We start from the raw sequence: 24,722 nt of genomic DNA, 5'->3' as shown, positions 1-24,722 counted from the left end.
GGCTATCTGTCCCAGGTCTGCCCCAATGATCACCAGAGCTGGAGCAAAACCTGGCTACTATTCCTCCTAATGGGTGCCTGAGAGCAAACTGGAGGCATCTTTTAAACCAGGCATCCAGTTCTACTATGAACAGTCTGTCCCCCAGGCCACCTCACATTTGGTCCTCTCCACACTGTGGACCCCAGCCAGCTGTAAGACACAATCCAATCCTGGTAAACCCCTCCATGGCTTCATTTTCCAGGTGGTACCTGCACTTGAAAGTCATCCATCCCTGGCCTGCTCTCACTGAGGCCCTCACACACACTGAAGGGAACAAGGAGGTGACCCCCTGGCTTCCCTTCTTTAAGGCTCCAGACCCAATGGATAAAACCCGTGTTTCCCAGTATCCCATGTCCCAAAGTCTACTTGTGGTACAAACTGTTTCACCAACATTAGGCTTTGTTTTCATTTTCCCAAAATAAAATAATATTGTCTCGGCTTTTTCAAACTACACTCTGACCTCAGATTCTTTCCTGAATAATAATCTAAAATTAGTCTCTGGTTTAAAAAAAAAGGAAAACAAGAACAAACAAAAAACAAAACAAAAAACACTGTTCTAAGCCACCCAGGACAGTTATCTTTTCCTTAAGATTGCCAGCATGGCAGTAACGGGTTGGCATTTGTAGAACTTTTACTGTGCGCCAGGCATCATGCTCCATGCCTAGAGTGGATCATCTCATTTACTCCCCAGAGCAGCCCTAAAATGTAGAGATCACTATCACACCCATTTTACAGAGGAAGCAGCACAGAGGCCTGGGGCCAATGGCCCTGTGGCAACTCACTCCAGCATGACTGCAGCCGATGGCAGAGGAGGCCAAGCATGGGGCCTGCCATAGCAGTGCCTACCTCTTACTGCCACCAGGCTGTGCCTCGAGGCCCTTCAGGGCGGCAGGGCCCCACAACTCGGGGAGGTTCCTGAGTTAGGCGAAATCCCACCTGGACCAGGCCAAGGTCTGTGAGAGCAGCACATGCATGGGGGGGTTGGGGGCAAGAACAGGGCTGCAACCTAACCTCACCTTGGAAGCAAGGCCTCTCCCCCGCCCTCTTCACTGCCCCAGGCCTCCATCTGGAAGACTCTGCAGGGTGCCAGGCCAAACCTTTCATTGCCACTACTTCACTTCCCTTGGCCTCAATGTCTCCCTTATAAAATGGGGAGAACAGTGCCAACCTCATAGAACCATCATAAGGATTAAATAAAAGAATGTGTACAAAACATTCATCACTGTGCCTGGTACCCCATAAACACCCCACAAACCCTGCTTTCAGAGAACTACTTATCTGTCCCATCTCACAGCCAATCCTCTTTCGGCTGGCTCTCAGCCTCCCTGGGGACCAATCCTTTTTTGCTTTCTAAGAAGGATTAGCTAAAATCCTTCCATTCTAAAGCCTGCATTGCTTAGTGTTTGACAAGTCCTGGTCCTAACCCCAACCACTCACAATTTGGTCACAAGACGGAGCCTCAAGTCAATCTGAAAAACACGTGCTGAGCCCCACCTATACAGGCACAGCTTTCCTCCCCCTCCCCCCGCAGACCCCAGGGATTCAGTCTCCATGCCCCCTCCAGCCCTGTCCTGCAGGCACAGCGCAAGCCTGCAAACTTGGCCAATGAGGGGGGAGTCTGGATCTCCAGCCTCAGAGAGAGGGTTAGTGCAAGGACCAGGACAAAAACATAAGAAGCTTCAGGCCTTTTTATTGACAATTCTCCATATACACAGAGATCCTTTGCATTCCTCTCCAGTGTAAGTAAAGCACAGGGTACTTAACTGTCATCTCTTAACAAAGGAGCCCAAGGAAGGGAGTATACCAAGGCCTGCCTGGTGTCCCAAGGACATGCACCTCCCTGGCCTAGAGCAGGCCCCTGGCTGACCAGCCCTAACCAGACTGGCAAGAAATCTGGCCTGGGACGGTCTTGTCTCCCCTGCCCGCCTCATCGGATCCCTGCTCAGGAACCCCCTCCTATGGGTCCTGGGTCCCCAGCAGCCCATGACGCCAGGGAAGCATCCTAGAGCAGGAGAACCCCTCACCATCCTCTTCATCCCATTCCTTGTGCCACATGTTCCCAGGAACCATGCAATAAATAAATAAATATTTCAGAAGGCAGGGCAGCTCCAGGGTAGGGAAAGGGTGCCTGAGCCCGCTCAAGGCTTAGGAAGAGACACTGATACCCTAAGAATCCAGAAGTGAACATAAAAGTATTGAAAATACATGATGGGGTCCTCAAGTGGCCTTAATCCGTAAGTGAACTGTCCTGCTGGGGAACAATGCTAGAATCTAGGACACAGCCCGGAGAGATCCTACACTTCCCAGGCACCCAAGGGTCAAGGGCTTCAAGACCTCTGCTTTGCTTGCCTGTAACACACTCCATGGAACAAGCGGCCAGGGAGGGGAAACAGAGCTTTGGGCCAGAGGAAGAGTGCCGGAGGCTCTGAACAGGAGGAATAAGGGAAATCTGAATGCCTAGCATCTAACCCAGTGGAGCTGTCGCCAGGGTAATATGTAGGCTGAAATTCTGCAAGTCAAGGTTTCTTCAAGGTGAGCCTGATATCCTTTGAGCTGCTCGGGCTCCCTATGTTTTGCTCCACTTAATACTAAAGGACTCTGACAGGCCCTCCTAGACACATCCTCCTCTGGGAGAATATGGAAACTTCAACCCTATTTCTAGGACTTTTGGTCTTGTTAGCTTTGGCCAAGCCCTCTGGTGGAGAAACAATGAGATGCTGATGCCTGAAGGGACATTCAAAGAGCAGAGTTGGGTCCTGCCATGCCCAAGCCCTTCTGCAGGTTCTCAGAGGCCAAGCGACAGGGCCCAGTAACAAGCAGAGGAAGAATCTCTTCTCCCAATCTCTCATCTGTGGTCTCCTAGAATTGTCAGGTGTGGAGTGACGCCCTGATGCAGAGACCAGGCCTAGCTCACTACTGCCCTCTAGTTTATATTTCCTGCCTAGCTCTGAGTCCACTAAATTCAGCCCAGGGCAGAGGAGGGCAAACGTGCCAGGCCCTCCAGGGGCTCCTCTTCCCTCTGGGTTTTGAGAACTGCCATTTACTAACCATCCACAGGAGTAGGGAGTGGCTCCAGAACCCAGCTGGAGACAGCAAGGAGAGGAAGGGGAAGCCTACCTAACGTTCAGGCCACATTTGCCCAGCATATACCACATGGGGCTAGGGACAGGAGAGTGAGATCTGCTGCTGGCCCCAGGGACCGACGCCCACTTTAGACCCCAGCCCCTCTTCTCACTTGCTCAAGGTCTGGTTACACGAGGCACACACAAAAACAGTCTCTCTCTGGGCTTCAGGGGCTGAAAAGGAGGAAGAACTTGGTGAGACACTTCCTCATGCCCTTCAGTTCATGGCCCCCAATAGTACAACCACCTCCCAACCCGCAAAGTCCCACAAAAGCCACCCACCACTCAGTCCACATCTTCACTAACCCAGCTCACTAGAGTGCTCTCAGACTCCTCTTTCCATGGGGACTGGGGACTTTAGGAATGACCATGACCATACCAACAGCAGGCCTCTGCTAGGTGCTCTGCATTAGAAATTATCTAGGCACCGAGAAAACATCACTAAAAAATTTTTTAAATAAAATACCAGAAAAAAATTTTCCAAAACGTTTTAACAGTGGTTATCTCTAGGTAGTAAAATTACAGGATTACTTTTTTCTTCCTTCTTCTTCTGTACAATAATCTCCAAATCTTCTAGAATAAGCATATGTTACTTGCATGACCAGAAAGAAAACAAAAAAAAGCCTCAATTTATAACATATTACAGGCAGTATGCAAAACATGCTCCCAATTTTTTAGAACATGCATATGCATTTATCCTATGTGCACAGACTGATGCTCTATATCTTTTATTTACAGTAAGTACACACAGCTCTTATGGAAAAAATTATTTTTTTCATTTTCTTCAAAGTATTACCAAGGTAATAGAAAAAGAATAAAATTCAGCACAGTAGTTTCCTTGGGGAAGGCAGGGTGGTGCCGGGTAGCCTTGGGCGGAGGGGTCGTTAATGTTCTGTTTTTTACCTTCAGTGAAGCAGCCACAGGTATTCGGTATTATGCCTTATAATTCAGATACATTAAATATATTCTTCTGCATGCATAAAATACTTCAATGTTTGATTTGTTAAAGGACAGCAGAGACATTTCTACAGGCCAGCCAGGATCCTGAGTCCCCCTGCCCTCTCACTGACTCCCTGCTCCCTTCCCACACACACACACACACACACACACACACACACACACACACACAGCAGCACCCCCTGGGGGAGGTGGCAACCAGCCAACCCCTCCCAACGCCCTGAGCCCCAGCTACCTGCCCCACTCACCTGTGGCCCCCATGGAAGATTTGGGCACCTTGAAGGAACAGCACCGAGAACAGAAGCTGTTTCCACAGTTACTGCAGCTCCGCTGCAAAGAGCCATGGTCAGTATCAGATATGTCCCCCACACCAGGAGCCTCCCTCCTTTCCATCAGCTGATCCCACCCAAGGAACCTGGGACTAGCAGGGGAACAGGGAGGTGCCCAAGAGGGGCAGGACAGGGCAAAGATGACATCCAATGGGAAGGCTGGTGAAGACATGGGCACAGGGACAGCAGATCCCTGCTCACTGAAGCAAACCTCGGACCCCAGGCCTGATGTGGCCCAATGACTCCCTCTCCTCCCCTGCATCTCATCCCAAGTCCCCAAAAACGCACCCTCAAGACTTACCCTCTTCTTCAGAACTGAGAAGGTGGCCGAGCAGCCCGTACAGTTCCCTGACAAACAGAGGCAGCAGCTCAGCCTTGAGGAGCCCAGGGCTCTCAACTCTCACCTGCTCCTGCTCCTCTAAATGGGACCACTAAGGCTGCCAGCCCAGCCCCCACATTTTGGCCAGAAGCAATGAGCAAGGGGGCAAAGTCCAGATCCAGAGCCAGAAGGGGACTCAAGCTAAAAGGAAAATTCCCAAGGTCCCTGGGAATCCATGTCTGCAGACCATATGCAGCTGCTAGTGGAAGTACCCTCCCAGGGCTTCCAGGCCCCACCCGCATGTCCTGCAGAAGCTGAAGAGCACCCAGCAGAATCTGCTCCCTGGAGGTCAGGAGGGACCTGATGACATGCATCCTTCAGAGAAGGCAGCTCCAAAGAGCTCAGATGAAACCTGCCCAATACAACCCCTTCCTAAGTGTCTCCTGACAAAGAGTCTGCTCACAGGGAATTCAGAAATGCCTAGAACCCCAGACTCCTGCTTCCTGTCATCTGAAGATCTAGGAGAGGAGCTCAGAACCAGGCCCCTTTCAAGGGCAGGGCAGGGGCACAGGCACTGCAAGCAGAGGGCAGGATGGACAGGACAGGCCACAAAACACCCCCATCCCCACCCCAAACCACCACATGCAACCACGGCACAACCATGGTGGAGGAGTCAATGGCAGCTTAGCAAATGCACGGGAGGAGGCAAGGGGGTTTCAAAAAGACATAAAGGACAGAGAGGGAGGGGAACCAACCATTCTTTCAGAGGCCCCTGTGCTCACCACTCACCACCCACCCACACCCCCAGGAAAATGACAGACAGAAAGGCAGACTGCAATAAAGATACAGTCTGCTGAAGGGGGCACATGAAGGGGGGTGAATGAAGGGAACCAAAAAAGGAAGCAAACTGAGGCCTGAGGACAGGAAAGGTCACACTGGGCCTGATGACTTTACCAAGCTCCAGGAACAAAAGCAAAACCTAAAGAGAACAAAGAAGGTTCCAAGAGCTGTCCCTGGGAACATGGACTGTGGCCTGAGGCAGAACTCTCCATGCAGGGGGCACTGAGCCAGGGGAGAAAGGCCTGGCAGGGGGCCACAATGGGCATGAAGGGGGTCCCGAAAGGGGCTACAGAGCCCAGCCCAGGACTGTGGGCCCAGAAGGAAGTGGAGCTGGGTCCTGAAAACACTTGGGAGTGGATAATAAGGCACCTGGATTAAGTGTCTACAACCTGGGGCCCAAAGGCCTCCTGGGATCCAGCCAGAGCAATGAGCAGCTTCAGGAAGCTGGGCCTCTGGAACCAGCTATGTGACCAGGTACAGAGCCCCAGGCCTCACCCTCACATAAAGGCCCAGAGCTACACTAACAGCTACATGTGGTCCCTTAATCTGTTCCACCAGAATCCCTAGCAGCCTTCACTATAGGATACTTTCTGTGTTCAAAGAAAGAAGGGGGATCCCTGGGTGGCGCAGCGGTTTAGCACCTGCCTTTGGCCCAGGGCGCGATCCTGGAGACCCGGGATCGAATCCCACATTGGGCTCCCGGTGCATGGAGCCTGCTTCTCCCTCTGCCTGTGTCTCTGCCTCTCTCTCTCTCTCTCTCTCTGTGTGACTATCATAAATAAATAAAAATTAAAAAAAAAAAGAAAGAAAGAAAGAAGGGCCCATGCCAGAGCAAGAAGCCTGAGGCCAAGGTGCGTAAGCCGAATACCACTGCTGCCAGTCAGCTCCAGGCCCAGCAGAAGAGAGGAAAAAGTACAACAGGTGCGGCTGCCTTGATGCCAAACCAGCAACCAGGCTACTCCAACACCTTGTCCCCCACACTAAGAATGTAAGCAAAGCAACCCACCTTGGGGCACCCAGGTGGTTCAGTCAGTTAAGTGACAACTTAATCTACCAACTCTACTTGCCCTCATTCTCAGCAAAGGGCCTGACTCACCAGGTGATGATGCCATGGGAACAGAAAGGAGCCTACAACTGCATGGGCCCTGCCAGGATAATAGTCGAAGAGCCTCAGGGCCAGAGTGGGACCACATAGAAGCTCCTGAGCAGCCTGTTCTCAACTGTCCCATGCATCCCCATCATGCAGTGACAGCCAGTCCAAGGGTGGCTGGCTCATCTCACTCTGGTCTGCAGGAGCCAGACCTAGGAGCAGAGCTGCTACACCTGCCCCCACAGCAAAGAGCTTGAGAGCATTGCAGGGAAAGGACAGTGAGCAGTCTCAAAGAATGGGAATTAACAGGGGCTTAGAAAAAAGCAGCACGGTCTGCCCTCGCCATCCTCATGTGAACTCCACACATCCTGGCAGGGATTACCCGAACCAAAAACCAAATACTGAAATAAGACAGACATAAAACCAGGACTTCAGATACTAAGGCAAAGGGAGCAAGATGAGTTAGAAAAAACAAGAACACAGGAGCCAGATCAGATGGTGTGAATTTGAGTCACAGCTCAGCCATTTTTTACTGGCTGAAGACATGGGGCAAATCACTTTTCTCACCTAAGGTTGTTCACCTGCAAATGAGAACATCTAAGGCCTTTACTTAAACTTCATACATACAAATGAATCACAGGCTAGATAAAGCAAGAGTACTAATTCTTGTGGAGTGGTACTTGGGACTTCTGGAACCCAGCTGCTTCTAAGCATCTAAGAACTGCCTGTCCCTATTGCATCTACCGTCGGGACTACATGATACCGTGTATGTGCAAGGGCACTGAATACAGTGCCCCAGAGAAGGGAGGCACTCAGACCAGAAAGCAACAGTATGTCCAGGACCTCTAATCCTCAAAAGCAACTGCCCCGAGTGCTACAGGGGCAGCAAGGCAGTGCCCTGAATGCCCTGGGTCAAATTCCTCAAATGAACCCTAGGGGCTTCTCCCAGGTGCAGACCCTAGAACTCACTCCCACCATAATACACAGTATAGACAATGCCATCCTCCTATCAGCTGATAGCAAGCACAACCAAGGTTCTTCCTCAAGATCAGTGTGGCCCCCAAATCACCTGCTTTCTTCAGCGAGAACTCTATCTGGCTCAGCAACTGCTCTCCTGGGTTGAGTCAAGTTTCCCACCATGCCAACAGTCAAGTGCACCCTTCTCTAAAGCTGCCTTCCTTGACCTTCCCCAAACTCCCAAATAAAATAAGGAGTCGCTGGTCTATGAACTTGGCTTAGGAGAAGGGACCTCAGGGTTCTATCATGCCCAGAGGAAGATATTTTTTTTCCTTCAACTTGTTTCAACCTGGGTAGGAAAAAAAGCTCCTAGACACCTGCAGGATGGACCAGGACCCCTTGTATTAACAACACCCCTTATTAAGCACTTACTGTGATCTAGCCAGCACTGTGCTACCACTTAATAAGCATAACTTCATTAGAGACCTCTAAGAACCCTGTAAGGTAAGAACTATTATTACTACTCTTTTATAGAAAGGGAAACTGAGGCACAGAGAGGTTAAATCATTTGTTCAAGGACACCCAGTAGGGCTGAGATTTACATCGGGCAATCAGACTACATTCTGTTCTCAGCCATTATTCTACACTGTCTTCTGAGGCTCTGTCTCAGGATTACACCTCTCTACATCTCAGAGTGGCATTTCTAGAACAGAATGCCTCAACTTCCTACAAGCTAATGTTCAAGGAGGACAAGGTGACAAGAAGGAACTCACACTCACTCCCTTGGCAGTCCCACCGTGTGTTTGCTACCTTCCCCAGGGCCCACAATTCCAAAACCCTGGCCCCATAGTGCCCACGCCGCTCTGTTTCTCAGCCCTAGCCGTACCAAAGTTGTTGGTAGGGTAGCGTTTGCGGAGCCGTTCCGTGAGCCGTGACACCTTGCTGCGCAGCACCTCATTCTTGCTCAGGAACCCATTGTCCTGCAGAACCAGCTCATCCTCTGCAGGGCACGGGGCACCTTCGTCATCCTCCTGTGGGAACATCTCCTTCCAGTCCTGCCCACCTCATGGCAGCGCTGTGGGACCCACGTGCAGGGGCACCCAGCACAGTAGACCCCACAAGGCACGGTGATGGCTGGCTCAGTTGCTGTCGCCCTCCCCCTGCCCAGCCCCTGCCCAGCTCACCAAGGCTCCTACTTACCAGCACCACCAAGTGGGTCTCCTGCCTCCCAAGTCGCGGGGGGAAGGAGAGAAAACAGAGAGAGATAGCAAGAAGGAGGACGCTGCTGGAATGAGGAGCCCAGGCAAAAGGAAACACAGAAGCACCACTCTGTCTAAGCACGCCACAAAGGTTGATGTTAACAGAGCCCCCCAGAAAAGGAGCCCAGCATTAAATAAGCTTGAGAGAAGCTGTATACTACTGTTTCTCAAACTGGGTGAAATAATTACGTAGCTTATTATTTCAATAGAACAAAATAGAACAGAAAATATCCCTTATAATGTATTTTCAGAAAGCTTTTGCCTCATTTACATCTTACATATTTTAGACATAAGCATGAACTAGGCCAAGACATAAAATGGCCTCATTACTATGGGTTATGAACAAAAGAGCCTGAAAGCCCTGGCTGCATATATTCCCTACCAGCACCAAGATGCACAGTCTACAATCGTATATTCAAGTCTTGGAGAAATCTTTAAGCAGGCGAAAATTCAAATGCCTACATGATGAGGCCAGGGTAATAGTGACATGGGCTAGGGTAAATCACAGGCCCAGGGGCAATGCACAAGACCCCTTTTCTTACACCTCAATGTCTCACATTATAGAGACAAGAGGAATGACTTCCTGTTATGTGGAAGCACAGCTGTGACCACAGCAACCACACCAGAACTCAGTGATTGGGTACAAGAGGGGGGTGGGGGCAGTGGTGGGGACTCGGTGACTTTTGTAAAAGGAGACAGTCATTCCCCAGCTACACTGACCACTACAGACTCAGGGCTACCAGGGCTTCTGATTTTTCAGAAAAACTGAAAATCCAGACTTTTCATTGAAATCTCTCCATTTGTAATTGCTTTTAAGTCTTACATGACAAATAAATGCTCCTGTGAACTACAGTTTAAATCACTGTCTTAAAAACAGAAAGACTCTTTGATCTAGTACTTGGCCTACAACCACTTTCTCTAGCTTCTCCTCTCTGTCCCCAAAAGAGGGGGACCTCACTCTGCATAATAGCAGTCAGAGACCCAGGGCAGGAACCTCCCCTAAAGCTGCCTTCCCCACACCCAAGGCCCCAAGCCCAGAGTCTCCAGCCTAGGTGATGAATGATCCACCTCCCACCACAGGTACTTCCCAGAGGTTTCCAGAGCCATCCCTGTCCTGGGCAGATGACTAGGTCAGTCACAGAACGGGTGGAAGTTCAGAGGCATCCTTTCACCCAGTGAGCTCTAGCTCGCAAGTTCCAGTTTCTCATTTGATACAAGAGAACTGAAAAACCTAGACTCGGGATGTGAGAAGCCACCCAGCTCCTGGACCACCCGACTTTCCAGCATGATCAGTAGAAGGTGGTGGGGAAGGGCTACCCACCTCAATAGCATCTTTAAACTCCTCATCGGGCTCAGCCTCCTCAGCCTCCTCCACACTGCCGGGCGTGAGGTCCTGGGAAGAGAGACTATTACAGGAGAGGGATGGTAGCCTTGCTCCCTGAGGTCAAGGCTACCAGCTCCCGGGAGCCAGCATCCAGGTTCTCTTGAACACTCATTCTTGCCCCAGAGAAGACAGCACACATGCAAGAAAGAAGTCACGGGAAGGAGGGCACTCTCTGACCTAACAGGGATACGGACATGGGCCCAAGACATGGTCCAACAGTGGCTGCAGAGCACAGGTTCTAGAACTACAGGGCCTGGTCTGAGTCCTGGCCCTATCACACTGGGACAAGCACTTGGTGCCTCAGCCTTCTCCTGTGCAGAAGAGAACCCTCTCATTCTCAGAAGCAATCTACACCTCATAGGGTTAATATCAATAAATGTTTATTATTCAACATTCCAGAGAAGATGAGGCCAGGGAAACAGCAGGAACTATAAAAAGTGGTATGAACAAGCTGGGAACAAGAAGGCTCCATGACCTGCCTGCAGCAGGCTCAGCCCTAATAGGGGGTGCTCACCTCTGTGGGCGTGGGTGCGGGCGTGCAGTCTGGCAGGGCACACTTTCCCCCAGCCTCTGGCAGTGGTGGGCTCTCAAAGACACTGTCTTTCTGCTTGGGGTTCATCCGCCGCTGCAGACATGCCCTGTATTCAGACACCACTACCCAGGGCAAGGACAGGGTGGGAGGCAGAAACAGGATGGAATGAGTGGTGCTCTGGGGGTATCCTCTTCTCCAGGTGGCTGGCTTCCTCCACCAGCAGCCCACTCGGCTGCAGGAAAGTCACCCTCCTAACTGAACAAGTCACCTAACCTAAGCCCCATAAATAAAACAGAAAGACTACCACCCACCCTATGTGATTGTTCTAGAGAGATTAAATGTAGTAAGTGCGAGATAAATTAGGGTGTCTGTAACCAATTACCCAACTACAGGAAGCAAAACAAATACAGCCATCACCCAAACATAGTACAAGCCCAGGTTTCTATGGCTCAGGCCTCCCCAGACTGCCATGCTGCTTTAGAAGCTAGATAGCAGACAAGAACTCTGGGATGGCACAAGAAGTGGCAGCTACTCCAGGTGGCTACACCCCAGGAGGCGGGTGGCAGCACTGGGAAAACCACCATCTCTCATCTCCCAGAAGCCATCACATCATGTGAGCAGGGATTCACCTGCCTTGGGAAGGGAGATCCCTACAGTAGCAGTCTCTCCTGTATCCCACCTCACACCTTAGAGATACAGGAGCCCTCCCAGGAAGTACCCTGGTGTGGTGCTGCCCCCTTGTGGAAGGCACAGCAAACAGATTATTAGCCGTAGAGACACATACAAAGTGGAGCCCACCCTAGCCAGGAGTCTGGGCCCCATCTCTTTCTGTCTAGCTGTCCAGGACTTACCTCGGAAGAACTCCACATTTCCCAGAAAAAGTGTGCTGTTTAAAAGGGCAAGGACCCAGCACAGGGGCAGCAGATACAGCATGCAAACCGTGCCCAGAAGAACCCCATAGAACCTGCATCGACAGAGAGGAACCAAAGTATGAGAAATTCGTAAGATCAGAAGGACATCACTGTGGAACACAGACACACGGCAACTGGCACACTTAATAAACACGACATCTGCTAATCAAACAAGAGGGTGAAAGATTACATGGTGAGTTCTGTTTCTACTATTAAAATATTTTCAGGGACAGCCCCAGTGGCGCAGCGGTTTAGCACCGCCTGCAGCCCAGGGCCTGATCCTGGAGATCCTGGATGAGTCCGTCAGGCTCCCTGCATGATGCCTGCTTCTCCCTCTGCCTGTGTCTCTGCCTCTCTCTCTCTCTCTCTCTCTCTCTCTCTCTCTCGCTGCATCTCTATGAATAAATAAATAAAATCTTTAAAATATATATATATATATTTTTTTTTTTTTTTTCGGGAATTCCTGGGTGGTTCAACAGTTTAGCGCCTGCCTTCATACCAGAGCCTGATCCTGGAGTCCTGGGATCGAGTCCCACACTGGGCTCCCTGCGTGGGGCCTGCTTCTCCCTCTGCCTGTCTCTCTCTCCCTCTCTCTCTCTCTCTCTCTCTCTCTCTGTGTCTATCATGAATAAATAAATAAAATCTTAAAAAAAATTTTTTTTCACCACAGCTAAAAGCAGTACATCCCTGACATTCATGTGCAGGTCTGCACCCAAGAGCCTCAGAGGTTCTCCTCCTCTGAGCTAGGGGAGCAGAGGCTGCTGTGGCAAATCCCCACAGAGCAGCAGTGGGGAGAACAGGGGCCACTCACTGTGAGGATGCGGTGGGGTTCTCCCAGTGCAGCACGCGGTAGGCAGCTTCACAGGTGCGGCAGAGGCGGCTCAGGAGGGCCTCCAGCTGGATCAGGCTGTGGGCACAGGGGGCTTCCGTGAGCCGCACGCCCAAGGGCCTACCACAGCTCGGTGCCACAGAACCCAGGACTTCACAGGCACAGCTAGCCAGAAGCAGCTGGTCCCTGTGAACCCATGGGAGGAGCCAGAGAGCTCAGGAGAAACTGCATACACACATTTCAGTCCTCTTTTGGGACCCCTACAGAGATGCAAACAGTACAAATGTTCCTGCTTGGGTCTCTTCCTAGTTGTTGCTATCGGGATGTCTGCTTAACTTTCCCAGGGCTGAGGTAAAATGAAGGCAAGGTACCCACCTCACAAACACATTGCAGTTGTAGGATAAATGGCAGGATAGAGGAGACTGGGTCTCCACCTGAGGTGTGAGGCAGCCTCACTTGGAGAGTTTTTTTTTTTTTTTTTTATATGAATGCACCCTCAGAAGCAATAAATGCATGCTGCACCCAGCTCTCGGTTTATAAGGGCTTCGTGGAGAAATGGCTGATTCCAGAGCTGGGGCAGTGCCAAGTATAAGACGAATCTGAGTATCATATGCACTCATAAATGATGGAACATGGACGCCTAGGGGGCTCAGTCAGTTGAGCATCCAACTCTTGAGTCTAGCTCAGGTCATGATCTCAGGGTCATGGGATCAAGCCCCCACACAGGTTTCAAGCTCAGTGGGGAGTCTGCTTGAGATTCTCTCTTTCTCCCTCTGCCCCTCCACCCCGACCCTCCCACCTCCATGTGCATGCACTTGCACATCTTTCTCTGTAATAAATAAATATTTTTTAAAAACATGGAGACACACCAAAAGAACACAGGAGCCAGTTCAAAAGAGCTCCTACTGCCCAACTTAGGACAGTTTGAGATCAGGCAGCTTGGGTGGCTCAGGAGTGTAGCACCGCCTTGAGCCCAGGGTCTGATCCTGGAGACCCGGGATCGAGTCCCGCGTCAGGCTCCCTGCATGGAGACAGCTTCTCCCTCTGCCTGTGTCTCTGTCTCTGTGTCTCATGAATAAATAAATAAAATTAAAAAAAAATGAGATCAATATAATGACAGTAATGGATTACAATTCACTAAATGAAATTAAGAATTTTCAGTTCATACTGATAAGATGGAAGAGCTCTTTCCTAGAGCAGAATGCTAGCTAACAATGACAACTCAAAAATCACCTTTGCAACTGTTACAGTACTAAATTAATAAAGACAAGACCCAGCAATGGTCATTTTATAGTAGAGAAACCTTAACCAAATGATCAAAGTTAGAATCTCCCCTAAGGGGACGCCTGGGTGGCTCAGAGGTTGAGCATCTGCCTTTGGCTCAGGGCGTGATCCAGGGATTTGGGATCAAGTCCCTCATCTGGCTCCCTGCGGAGAGCCTGCTTCTCCCTCTGCCTATGTCTCTGCCTCTCTCTCTGTCTTTCATGATAAATAAATCTTTAAAAAAAATCTCCCCTAAGGAGACAGGCTGACATCATGTACCTCCTGATATCATATACTGACAACAACACAAATACTGTCACATTCCTGCAAAAATGAATCACCTCAGTCTACTCATAAGGAGGCAAACAACCTCAAATTGAGGGAAATTATACAAAATAATAAGCTTGTTCTCTTTAAAAATGTCAAAGTCATGAGAAACAAAGACTAAAGAACTATTCCAGGTTACAGGAGTCTAAGAAAAAAAAAAAAGAAAAAAAAAAAACAGGAGTCTAAAAAGATATAAAAACAAAATGCAACGTATGACTCAGGACTCGATTCTGGATCAGAAGAAATTTATATAAAAGCCCTTATTAATACCACTGGTAAAATCTGATTATGAACTATATATTAAATGCACTAATGCGAATGCTAGCTATGTAAAATTTCCACGCTTATGGATATATAAGAGAATGTCCTTGCTCTTAGGAAAGAAGCATTTGGGGTAAACAGGCATGATATTTACAACTTACTTTCAAACAGTTCAAGAAAAAAAAGAACAAAGTGCAAGATGAAGCCAATGTGGCAAAATGTTAGTAACTGTTCTAACTGGGTAAAGGGCCTGTGGCAGTTCTTTGTATTATTCTAATTCCCATTTGAGTTTAAAGTCATTTAAAAAGGGGGAAGGGGGGAAGGGATTAAAAACCATAGATACCCAGACCCCACTCCAGACAGCTGACGCAGGCCTCCGTTTGTAACTTTTTTTGAAGCCTTGCAGATGCCATGGTTATGGTTATCAACGGTCTTAACATGCTTCTTCAGAAGTACCAGCTCTATCACACTAAGGAAGCTTTTCAATAGTGTAGGGACAGTGAGTGACATTCACCGAACACTTCCTGGGTACCACTCATTCAATCTTCACAACCACCCAGGAGGTAAGTCTACTAGTATCCCATTTAACAGGTGAGGAACCTGAGTCACAGAGAGGCTGAGCAACCCACCCAATGTCAACCATCAAGTGTGGGATTTCCCGTGACTTATGCATGCACGTGCTTAGTCAAGACCCTAAACTGTCTCTTTAGTGGAAAGAACACGAGTTGTGAAATCAGCTAGATCTGGATTCTCATCCCAGCCGGGTCACCTTTTCGCCATGTAAGCCTTTTTCCTCATCCATAAATGGAAAATAGCAGCAGCTATCTGGGCAGCCTGGGTGGCTCAGCGATTTGGTGCCTGCCTTTGGCCCAGGGCATGATCCTGGAGACCCGGGATCGAGTCCCATGTCGGGCTCCCCACATGGAGCCTGCTTCTCCCTCTGCCTGTGTCTCTCTGCCTCTCTGTGTGTCTGTTATGAATAAAAAAATAAAATCTTTAAAAAATAATAATAATAGCAGCTATCTCCCAGAGCTGTTAAAAAGATGAAAGAAAAGAACATCTGTGGTTTCCCTGACATGACGCCTGACACTAAGCAGTCAGTGTGGTGGCTCCCGTTCCTGTGACCATCTCTCCCACCTCCCCGGCCCCTTCCATACTCACAAGCTCTTCACCTCAGCCACAGCCTCAGGGCGAGACAGGCGAACTTTCTGGAGGTCCTCCTGCCTCACACTGTGATACTTCCTCCGCATCAGGTCAGACTCAGGCAGCCGTGCCCGGCATACCTCCTGAAGGTAGCCCAGGAGGGCAGGCACTGAAATCATCAGGGCACCCACTGAGTACCATGCGCCTATGGGATCAATAACACTGCAGGTAAATGAGGAGCAAGACCAGGAGCCTCTGCCTACCAGATGCCCACATGCTTACTCCCTCACCTCCTCCAGGGCTCTGTCCAAAATGCCTTCCCTGATCACCTCAGATGAAACAGTGTCACCCCTGCTCACTCTCCTTTAACTCAGCTTTACTTTTCCTCAGAGGATTTATCACCACATGACTGATTACAGGCATAGTTGTTGTCTCCTCCACAAATAAAACAGGCTCTTAAGGACCGGGACTTCATCCATTTGGTCACTGCTATAGTTCCAGGTCCATTTTTTTTAAAATACTAACCAACCTATGCTAGCACCTAGCAGGTGGCTCATGCTTGGAGTCTGACTGCTGGGAACTGCCCACGACTGACATTCTGACCTCTGGGCCACGAGGGCTTTTAGACCACCACAGACCAGACCACTGTAGACTGAGAAATGGGGAGGCTGAGAGAAAATCCAAAGGACTTTCTTCCATTTAGCATGGTACCCCCAAAGCAAGCTAACAGAGCACTGGGGACAGAGCAAATGCTGGTTAAATATCGGTCATAGGATTACAGAAAAATCTTAACAGCTTGAGAAGGATATCTGAGTTTGGATGAGACAAAGGGTCCTACTAAGAAACAAAATGAGGTCTTATGTGAAAACAGGGCTTATTTTCAATCCACTGAATCCGTATCTCCATAGGAAACAAAGGAGACACTTGAGAAATATAAGTTTGATAGAAGAATGAATACATGAATAAAGAACCCAGCTCCTCAGAACATTCTGTCCCAGGCCTTTCACATACCCCCCCCCCCACTAAGGGGGGGCTTTTTCAGAAAAAGATGGCTTTTTCTGCAGCCATCTGTCAGTTCCAAACAGGAAAAGCGCTGGGTCCTGGTATACCTTGTCACAAGAGGTCCCCAGAAGACATTATTACCCAAGATCTCAAGAGCCACCCACGTGTCCACACATCCACCTCAAAGGCTACAGACCCCTCAGAGCTGGTGACTGCCTGGCAGCCCCATCCAGGCTCACCTGCCGAGCTAGAGGAAATCAATAAATGTGGCAGAAATCTCTTAACCATTCACCTTCCTGGCACCCTCACCCCATGTCATGCCCTCAATGACCCCAACAATCAGCTTGGAAATCAAAATAGGAAAAGGCTAGGACGCCTGGGTGGCTCAGTGGTTGAGCATCTGCCTTCAGCTCAGGGCGTGATCCCAGGATCCGGGGATCTAGTCCCGCATCAGGCTCCCCACATGGAGCCTGCTTCTCCCTCTGCCCGTGTCTCTGCCTCTCTCTCAGTGTCTCTCATAAATAAATAAATAAATAAATAAATAAATAAATAAATAAATAAATAAATAAATAAATAAAGTCTTAAAATTAAAAAAAAAAAAAATTGGAAAAGGTCACAGCACCAGCATTCAGTCAAGAAGGAAACATTAGCTACAATACATTGGTGGCTTACTGTGTCAGGCACTGTGCTAAATGTTATACACAGGCTACCTCGTTCCTCACCACTACCCTCTGAGAACAGCACTATTATTATCCTCCCCTTAGAGATGAGGAAAATTAGGCCTTAAAAAACAGGTTAAAAAACCCCTGTTCAAAGTCACCCCAACAACCTAGCCATGATTCTAGCTCAGAGTATGTCTCTCTCAAGCCGGTTTTCTGACATGGAGCAGACACGGAGGGAGGCCAACTCCATGGCAACACAAGCGGCCAATTCTTAGAATTCCTTCCCACATTCATTCACAAAAACCCCCTGGAATCAGTTCTTACCCTCATTCAAAGTGAGGAACAAGACGTTGAGGCCCATGCAGGTCAGCAAGGAACACAAAGGCGTCTGCCACCTACAACACAAGAAAGTCCTGGTCACTGAAAATGGCCACTCCTCCAGTTTGGCAGGGCAGAGGGGAAAGGGAGGGGCAGCCATCACGGGCGGGTCATCAAAACCAGGAGCAAGAGGAGGGGGCTCAGAGCTCAGAGTGTCAAGGAGAAATGAAAAGTAGGCCTCTCACATGGACAGGCAACCAGGAGAGGAGCTGAGGTCACACATTAGGCCCCAGGATAAGAAAAGGTATCCTCTCAGAACTAGAAGACCTGTGGAACTTTCTCCCAGAAGAGAAGATTATATAAAGTATCTGTTAAGAAACCCAGTCAACACTTTAACCTGTGTTTCGTAATGTTCTGGTCTCTTTAAGAGGTGACAATGACGAACTTTCTTCTTTAAAATTTTCCCTGGGATCCCTGGGTGGCGCAGCGGTTTAGCGCCTGCCTTTGGCCCAGGGCATGATCCTGGAGACCCGGGATCGAATCCCACGTCGGGCTCCCGGTGCATGGAGCCTGCTTCTCCCTCTGCCTGTGTCTCTGCCTCTCTCTCTCTCTGTGTGTGACTATCATAAATATAAAAAAATATATATATATTTTCCCTTATTCTTTTTTACAATTTCACAGGAACATAAATTCACTGTGCAAGAGCCATCTAATATACAGAAATTAAGAGAACAAAATGTGAAGGATTTCTGTGACCACATTTGTGACTTTCTCTTCTTTCTGAAATTTTGAAATTTTAATATATGTTAATCCAAAAGGGGAAGACAATAATTAAGATTTTGTTTTAATATACCAAAAAAGAAGTTGAAACTGGGGTATAGCATTCTTCCAGTAGACATGCCCTAGGTGAACTGCAACAGCTGGAAGCACATGCAGACTCAGCCCCCACCAACACCACCAAAAAGCAGTGCAGAAGCCCCAAAGAGGAAAGAAAGAAAACCAGACTCAGGTTGCTGAGGACAAGCAAATTCTCTGAGGACAAGCAAATCTGCTGGCTTCATCCCTGATAAAGGATATTTAATAGGGAAAAGGAGCACAGAGGCAACAATGAAGCCACTGACACCAATATTCTAAACAGCAGTGTAGCAATTCTAAGGTCAGCCAACAGAGGAGAGTGTCAAAGAGAAAAATAAACAGGTAAGTTGCTGGCAAGTAGTGCATTCAGAACTTCAATGTATTTTCTTTTGCTGTGATTGACGTGTATCAGTTGCTGAATGAAGTTCACTAATTTATGTGCTGCTTTTATTTTTTTTACTTATTGGTTGGGGGTGGAAGGGGAGAAGGAGAGAGACAATCTCAGACAGACTCCCCACTGACTGTGGAGCCTGATACAGGTCTTGATCTCCAAACCCTGAGACTATAACCTGAGATGAAATCAAGAGTCAGACACCCCAACTCAGTCATCCAGGCACCCCTGCTTTTATTTGTTAATAACAGTTATGAGTAAGGGAATGAAATGACCTCCGTCTGCCTTTCTCTGCAACCCAGCATCCTCCACTGTGCCTCCCTAATGAGGCCTCAGGACCAGCTAGTGGCAGCTACCAGCATGAAGAGCAAATAATGGTCTAAGGCCAATCCCATTTCAGAAATAAAAACATCATACAACCACTGAAGTCACCTTCACTGTAAAGCCTCTCCCATGCTTTCTTATGTCCTTACCGATCACCTACTAGTGTAGCAGATCCCAGAAGAGAGGAGTCTTTTAAAAATCTAATGCAGCTCTAGGCTTCAGACCTGCCAGACAAAGCTCAAGATTAGGTCCCTCTTGAACGTCAAATCCTCTTTGCTACGAAAAGAACAATCAAGAGCACAAACTAATCTGACAGCCATTCTCACAGACCAGTGCACATTAGCAAAAAAACACAAGCTCTGGGGGAATTCCTAGGACAAAGGCTTTAATGAGTCCCACCACATCCTCAGATTTCTAGTTTCATAAAATGGAAAAACCCTAACACATGAGTGCCAAGAAGCACTGAAAGACCAGCGGTGGAAAAGGAGAAGGGCAATAGGATATATTTAATTTTTGTGCTTTGCCACAAAAAGAATAAAACACACATAGGCACGCATACACGCCTGTATATGTGCAAGACAGAAAATCCCAAGACCCATTCCCTCCACTACGGAAGACAAAAATTCATTTCAGCTGGATCGTCATGGTGGGATCATAAAACAAACCCCTCGTACCCTCTCCCCTATCCCTTGTGCCAAGGGTTCAGTGATCTAATGGTAGAGAACACTGCTCTGGAATACAAACTAGCTCATCGCTAGGACTAATGTCAGAAATTAAAGGGGTTCTGGGGTGAACAAGAAAAACCTAAGGCCTTGTTCAGAGTGTTAAAAATAAATCTCCCACTTTCCAAACTGAGTTAAGAATGAATATTCAATAGCATTCTTAGAGGTTAACCCAACTCCACTCATCTTGCCTCCTACCACTCTCAGAGGATTAGAGAGCTTTAAAAGAACCTGATGAAAACCAGAAGCTTCTCCCTTAGAAATACACATGCGTGCACTTACAAAGTGTTACATGTAGTTTCAGGAGGTTCAGTGATCTCTAAAGCCCCCCTCACAGTCTCTGGGCTATGAATGTCTGCTCTGTAGGACAACCAAGTTTTATGTGACTCCCAATATTAGGAACATATGACCTTTGTCATATGACCTTTGTGGGGGGGTTTCACTTGAATATGATCCAATCTTTAAATCTAAATTCCATTTTGCATCATGAGGAAGCAACCAGACAAATCTAACTAGGAAATCCTCCAGGACCATCAGCTCAGTCTCCAGCAAGTCAGTACCATAAAAAAGAAACCATTTTAGATTGAAAAAGACTTAGAGGACATAATAACCACATAAGAATGTGGTCCTGGTTTGGACTCTGATTTGGCCAAAACAGAGCATTCTTGGGACAACTGAGGAAATCTGAATGTGAACTGGGTATAAGATGACATAAAGGAATTACTGTTAACTTTGTTAGACGTGATGTTGCTTTTTCTCATTAAAAAGGATGCCTTTGTTATTTAGAAATAAACTGCAGTATTTAGGGAGTGGAATGGCATATATCTGTAATTAAAAGTCTTTAAGAGGGATCCCTGGGTGGCGCAGTGGTTTAGCGCCTGCCTTTGGCCCAGGGCGCGATCCTGGAGACCCGGGATCGAATCCCACGTCGGGCTCCCGGTGCATGGAGCCTGCTTCTCCCTCTGCCTGTGTCTCTGCCTCTCTCTCTCTCTCTCTCTCTCTGACTATCATAAATAAATAAAAATTAAAAAAATAAATAAATAAATAAAAGTCTTTAAGATAAATACAGTGAGCAGAAAAGGGAAAAAAGAAACTAGAGATTTCTTTTATAAATTATTTGATTTCATCAAAGCAAATCAAGAACAAAACAAAAATAAGAAAACTCAAAGCAAAATAAGAACAAAAAATTTTGAGCTCCATAATCCTAAAAGATTGGTGAAAAGGGTACCTCCTTATTCACAGGTATTTTTATTTAACTGATGTTCAAAATTACATCCTAATTTTAACATTAATTATGCTAATATTGAGAGAAAAGAGGAAAAAAATCTCCTTCAAGATTTAGAAAGCCCAATGTTCAGAGCTAGTTAGCAGTCCTAAGGAATGAGTTTACTAAAGCCCAGAAAATAAACTGCAGAAAGACCACATGGTTCCTAGGGCCTGCCTCTCCTGGGGCAGGCCCAGAATAAGCCCAGGGAACCAACAGACCTCCCAGAACCACTCCTCACTAGGGCAGAAGGGACAACCCAGCAACCACCTAAACGACCAGCACAACTATGGAGCAGGAAAGCAGAAGGCCAAGACAATCAGAGCAACTCTACAAAGTCTGTTACCTGAGCAAGTACCGAACACCGTCACCTGCATCCTTCAGGGGTTCCAGATAGATCTCCAGCCTCTTGTAGGATAGAACCAAGTTGAAAAGATCAAATGCCGGGGACTTGGTAGGGGCAGGTGGAGTTTCCAGGGGAGCCTCAGGGATCACGCTGGGGCTCACCTCTGGCCCACTCCCCTCACGCTCTGACGTCTGCATCCTGCAATCATAATAATTCCCGATATTTGCATTGCCCTTACAATCCCCAAAACACTTCTACTTACGTTATTTTACGTGATGCCTATGATAAACCTGAGAGGTAGGAAGGGTTACAGATGGAATACCCATTTCACAGAAAGGAAACACATTCAGCAGGGAATAGTGAATTGCCCAGATATAAAATCCTGCTCTTCGGGGCCCCTAAGTGGCTCACTGGTGAGAGTCTGCCTTTGGCTCAGGTTGTGATCCCGAGGGTCCTGGGATGGAGCCTGCTTCTCCCTCTCCCTAGGTCCCTGCCTCTCTCTATCTCTCACGGATAAAAATAAAATAAAAATCTTTTAAAAAATAAAATAAAATCCTTCTCATATGACTCTTCATCTAATGTTCTTTTCCCCACAGATCCATCAAGAGTAAAAACCATAAAGACCAAGCACACATGGTTGCTGCGAAGAGGCAGCATGATGTCTAAAAAGAAATGATGACCTGGTATATTTTTCACCCACTCTTCACCTGGTTAACTCCTACTCATCCTTCAGGTATGGGCTGAAACACTGCTCCCTTGATCTGAGAGATCTGTTTTGCCAAGGCCCCCAGTCTGGAATGGGAGACCATCTCTAATAATCCCAATGGATCAGGTACTTGCCCTAAAACATTTATCACACCAAACTAAAACTCCCTGCTTTCTTGCCGGTCTGCGCTTCTTGACAGGTCAAAAACCACGTCTTCCATTTACCATGCTTGTGCACTCAGTGGACGGTTAATGAATGCTCACTAATGAGCGAACGCACTGTCCATCCTCTAGGGCTCCCAAGCTTTCTCCTGGCCGCCACATCTGCGGCTTCTTTCTCCTTTCTACTCTCAACCACTTCCCGGATCATTCCTGCTCATTATCTCCCTTTTTCCTTCAACCCCACGGGGCAGTCACTTCCTTCCATAAAGCCCGTCTCCGAGGAGGGGCACCCTCACCCTCTTCCCTAATAAAAAGTCCTACTCCAAACTCTGAAAAAGAAAAGGAGGGGGCGGCACGCGGGAACCTTGGCGCACAGCACACGAGCCAGTTCCTCGCAATGGACGGCGGCCTGCCGGGGGCTGGGGGTGGGGATGTGACCAAGTGGCCACTGGGAGCCCGCAATACCCGCAGGCGGAGCTCGGACTAAAGGACCCCGAGAGGGCGCGGGGCTGGGCAGCGCCGGCAGAGGCCCAGACCGTCCCCTCCGCAGCCCACCGAGCCCGCCCGGGGCCCGCAGCCCGCACGGAAGGCCACGCCCCAAGCGGCTGGGCCAGCAGGTGGTGACCCCCGCGGCGTCCAGGCGCCCAAGTCCGCACGGCTGGCGGAGGCCTGGAGATAAGGACGGGTAGCGCCTCACCTGCCCGGTCGCTGGGGGGGCGGGGGAGGGGCGGGGACGGCCACGGAGCACTGAAGGGCCACCAGGCCCGCGAGCGTTGCCTCAGGCCCGCCCCACCCCGAGGACGCGCCGCTTCCAGGGGCCTCTCTGGAGCCGCAAATCCAAGAGCCTCCGCCGCCGCCAACGCTTCCGGGACGCGAATTGCTCTGCGGCGGCGTGCTCATGACGTCACCACGCCGCCCCGCCTCCCGCGCCCGCGTTTAGCCCCGCCCACCCCGGCACAGGTGAGCGCCTCCGGCCGCACTGCGCCTGTGCGTCTCCTCGCTCGGCCCCGCCCGGATTCGGTGGGTCCCGGGGGGCCGCGGTTCGCGGAGTCGCCGCGCAGCCCCGGGAGCACGAGCTTTACGACTGTTCGTCTCGCCGCCTTGGTCCAAATCCAACCGGTTGGTCCAAGCGGGAGTCAGATGTCTGTAGCCCTTCTGTGCCCCAGCGGGAAGTTCTCCCCCCTCCAAACAGCTGCAGGGCAGACAGAGCCGCATCCCCACGCGCACCACTAAGCAGCAGCCCGAAATCCTCCTCCTTCTCAGGGGAATGGACCTGGCTCCGTGGCTGGGCCAGGCTTGTCTGCCGCGTTCTGCCTCTCCTCCTTTGGATGAGTCTAGAAGTATAGAAAGATGGTTTTTTATTTCTTTAATATCCTAACCACCTGAAATTTCACAAGTAGTTGTAAATCAATAACTTACTCCAAAGATGAATTTTAGTTTCTTTGCAATTCCTCACTGGGTGGGCCAGTGGCTGTCCGGTAGTATAATTGGTGCTCTCTTCCAGCAGATCTGCGTTGAGAGATATTATTCAAGAACTAGACATTTTTTTGGGGGGGGGGGTGCGATAGAGGGAGATACAAGGAGGGGATACGAGGATACAAGAAGGCTCTAAAGACCAGAAAGGAACAGCCACGACCAATATCAATGAACGATGGCTTCTCCTGATAATTAGACACTGGTCAGCTAGACTCTGCTTTTGGGGGGTCTAACTTTGAATTTTGTATAATGAAGTTTGCTCAGTTCTTTCTTTCCCTTCTCCAGCATTTTGTCTTCATACTTTGCCTCAAGTCCTAGTGCCACTGCTAAGTGAAAGAGACTGAAAGAGAATATAAAATAGCAGTGGGGTGCTTGGGTGGCTCAGCAGTTGAGCATCGCCTTCTGCTCAGAGGACGGTCCCAGGGCCCCAGGATGGAGTCCCACATTGGGATCCCTTCAGGGAGCCTGCTTCTCCCTCTGCCTATGTCTCTGCCTCTCTCTCTCTCTGTGTGTCACTCATGAATAAATAAGTAAAAATCTTAAAAAAAAAAGAAAAAAGGAAACAAAATAGTAAAAGTGGATAACTAATAACTTGACGTTTTGCAGTGGTTAGTCTGCATCTCTAAGCGAAGGTGTGTATGGCCCACATGATTGGACCTTGGAGAAATACTAGTGGGGAATGCTGAGTAGAAGAAGCTGGAAAATAGGAGTGGGAAGAGAAAAGAATGTCAGTGTGGCAAGTATACCGTTGAAGAGGTTGATAAGCAAACCATGTGCAAGGGCAGGTGGTGCTAGGATGTGGGAACTCTGTATTTCTTGGCAATTTTTTTTTTGTAAACCTAAAACTCTAATACTTTATTGAAAAAACAAAATGGGCCTGGAGGAGATCACCTACAGGGGGAGTGCAGGCAAAAAGGAGGTCCTCAGGAACCA

The 24,722-nt window shown here is 48.8% G+C and overlaps 1 protein-coding gene across 5 annotated transcripts; it reads right to left on the bottom strand.

Annotated features, from left to right (window-relative positions):
- Window positions 1-1,709: 1,709 nt before the first annotated feature.
- On the bottom strand, window positions 1,710-23,192 carry ZFYVE27 (zinc finger FYVE-type containing 27). 5 transcript variants are annotated; one of them, XM_038578457.1, is made up of 13 exons: window positions 23,011-23,192; window positions 21,447-21,644; window positions 17,551-17,621; window positions 15,581-15,767; window positions 12,551-12,646; window positions 11,680-11,792; window positions 10,811-10,950; window positions 10,234-10,305; window positions 8,854-8,874; window positions 8,540-8,684; window positions 4,749-4,795; window positions 4,367-4,448; window positions 1,710-3,335 (listed from the first exon to the last, which is right to left on the bottom strand). In XM_038578457.1, exons 2-13 carry the CDS (start codon window positions 21,641-21,643, stop codon window positions 3,271-3,273), a joined length of 1,236 nt encoding a protein of 411 aa, XP_038434385.1. In that variant the 5' UTR covers window position 21,644; window positions 23,011-23,192; the 3' UTR covers window positions 1,710-3,270. The 5 variants fall into 5 exon arrangements, with proteins under 5 accessions (XP_038434385.1, XP_038434387.1, XP_038434386.1 ...); XM_038578458.1 differs by lacking the exon at window positions 1,710-3,335 and adding an exon at window positions 3,636-3,753; XM_038578455.1 differs by lacking the exon at window positions 1,710-3,335 and adding an exon at window positions 3,771-4,100.
- Window positions 23,193-24,722: the final 1,530 nt, after the last annotated feature.

The sequence above is a fragment of the Canis lupus genome, chromosome 28, assembly GCF_011100685.1.
Source record: "Canis lupus familiaris isolate Mischka breed German Shepherd chromosome 28, alternate assembly UU_Cfam_GSD_1.0, whole genome shotgun sequence".
NCBI classification, from domain to species: domain Eukaryota; kingdom Metazoa; phylum Chordata; class Mammalia; order Carnivora; family Canidae; genus Canis; species Canis lupus.
This window is presented reverse-complemented; position numbering and strand designations above follow the sequence as displayed.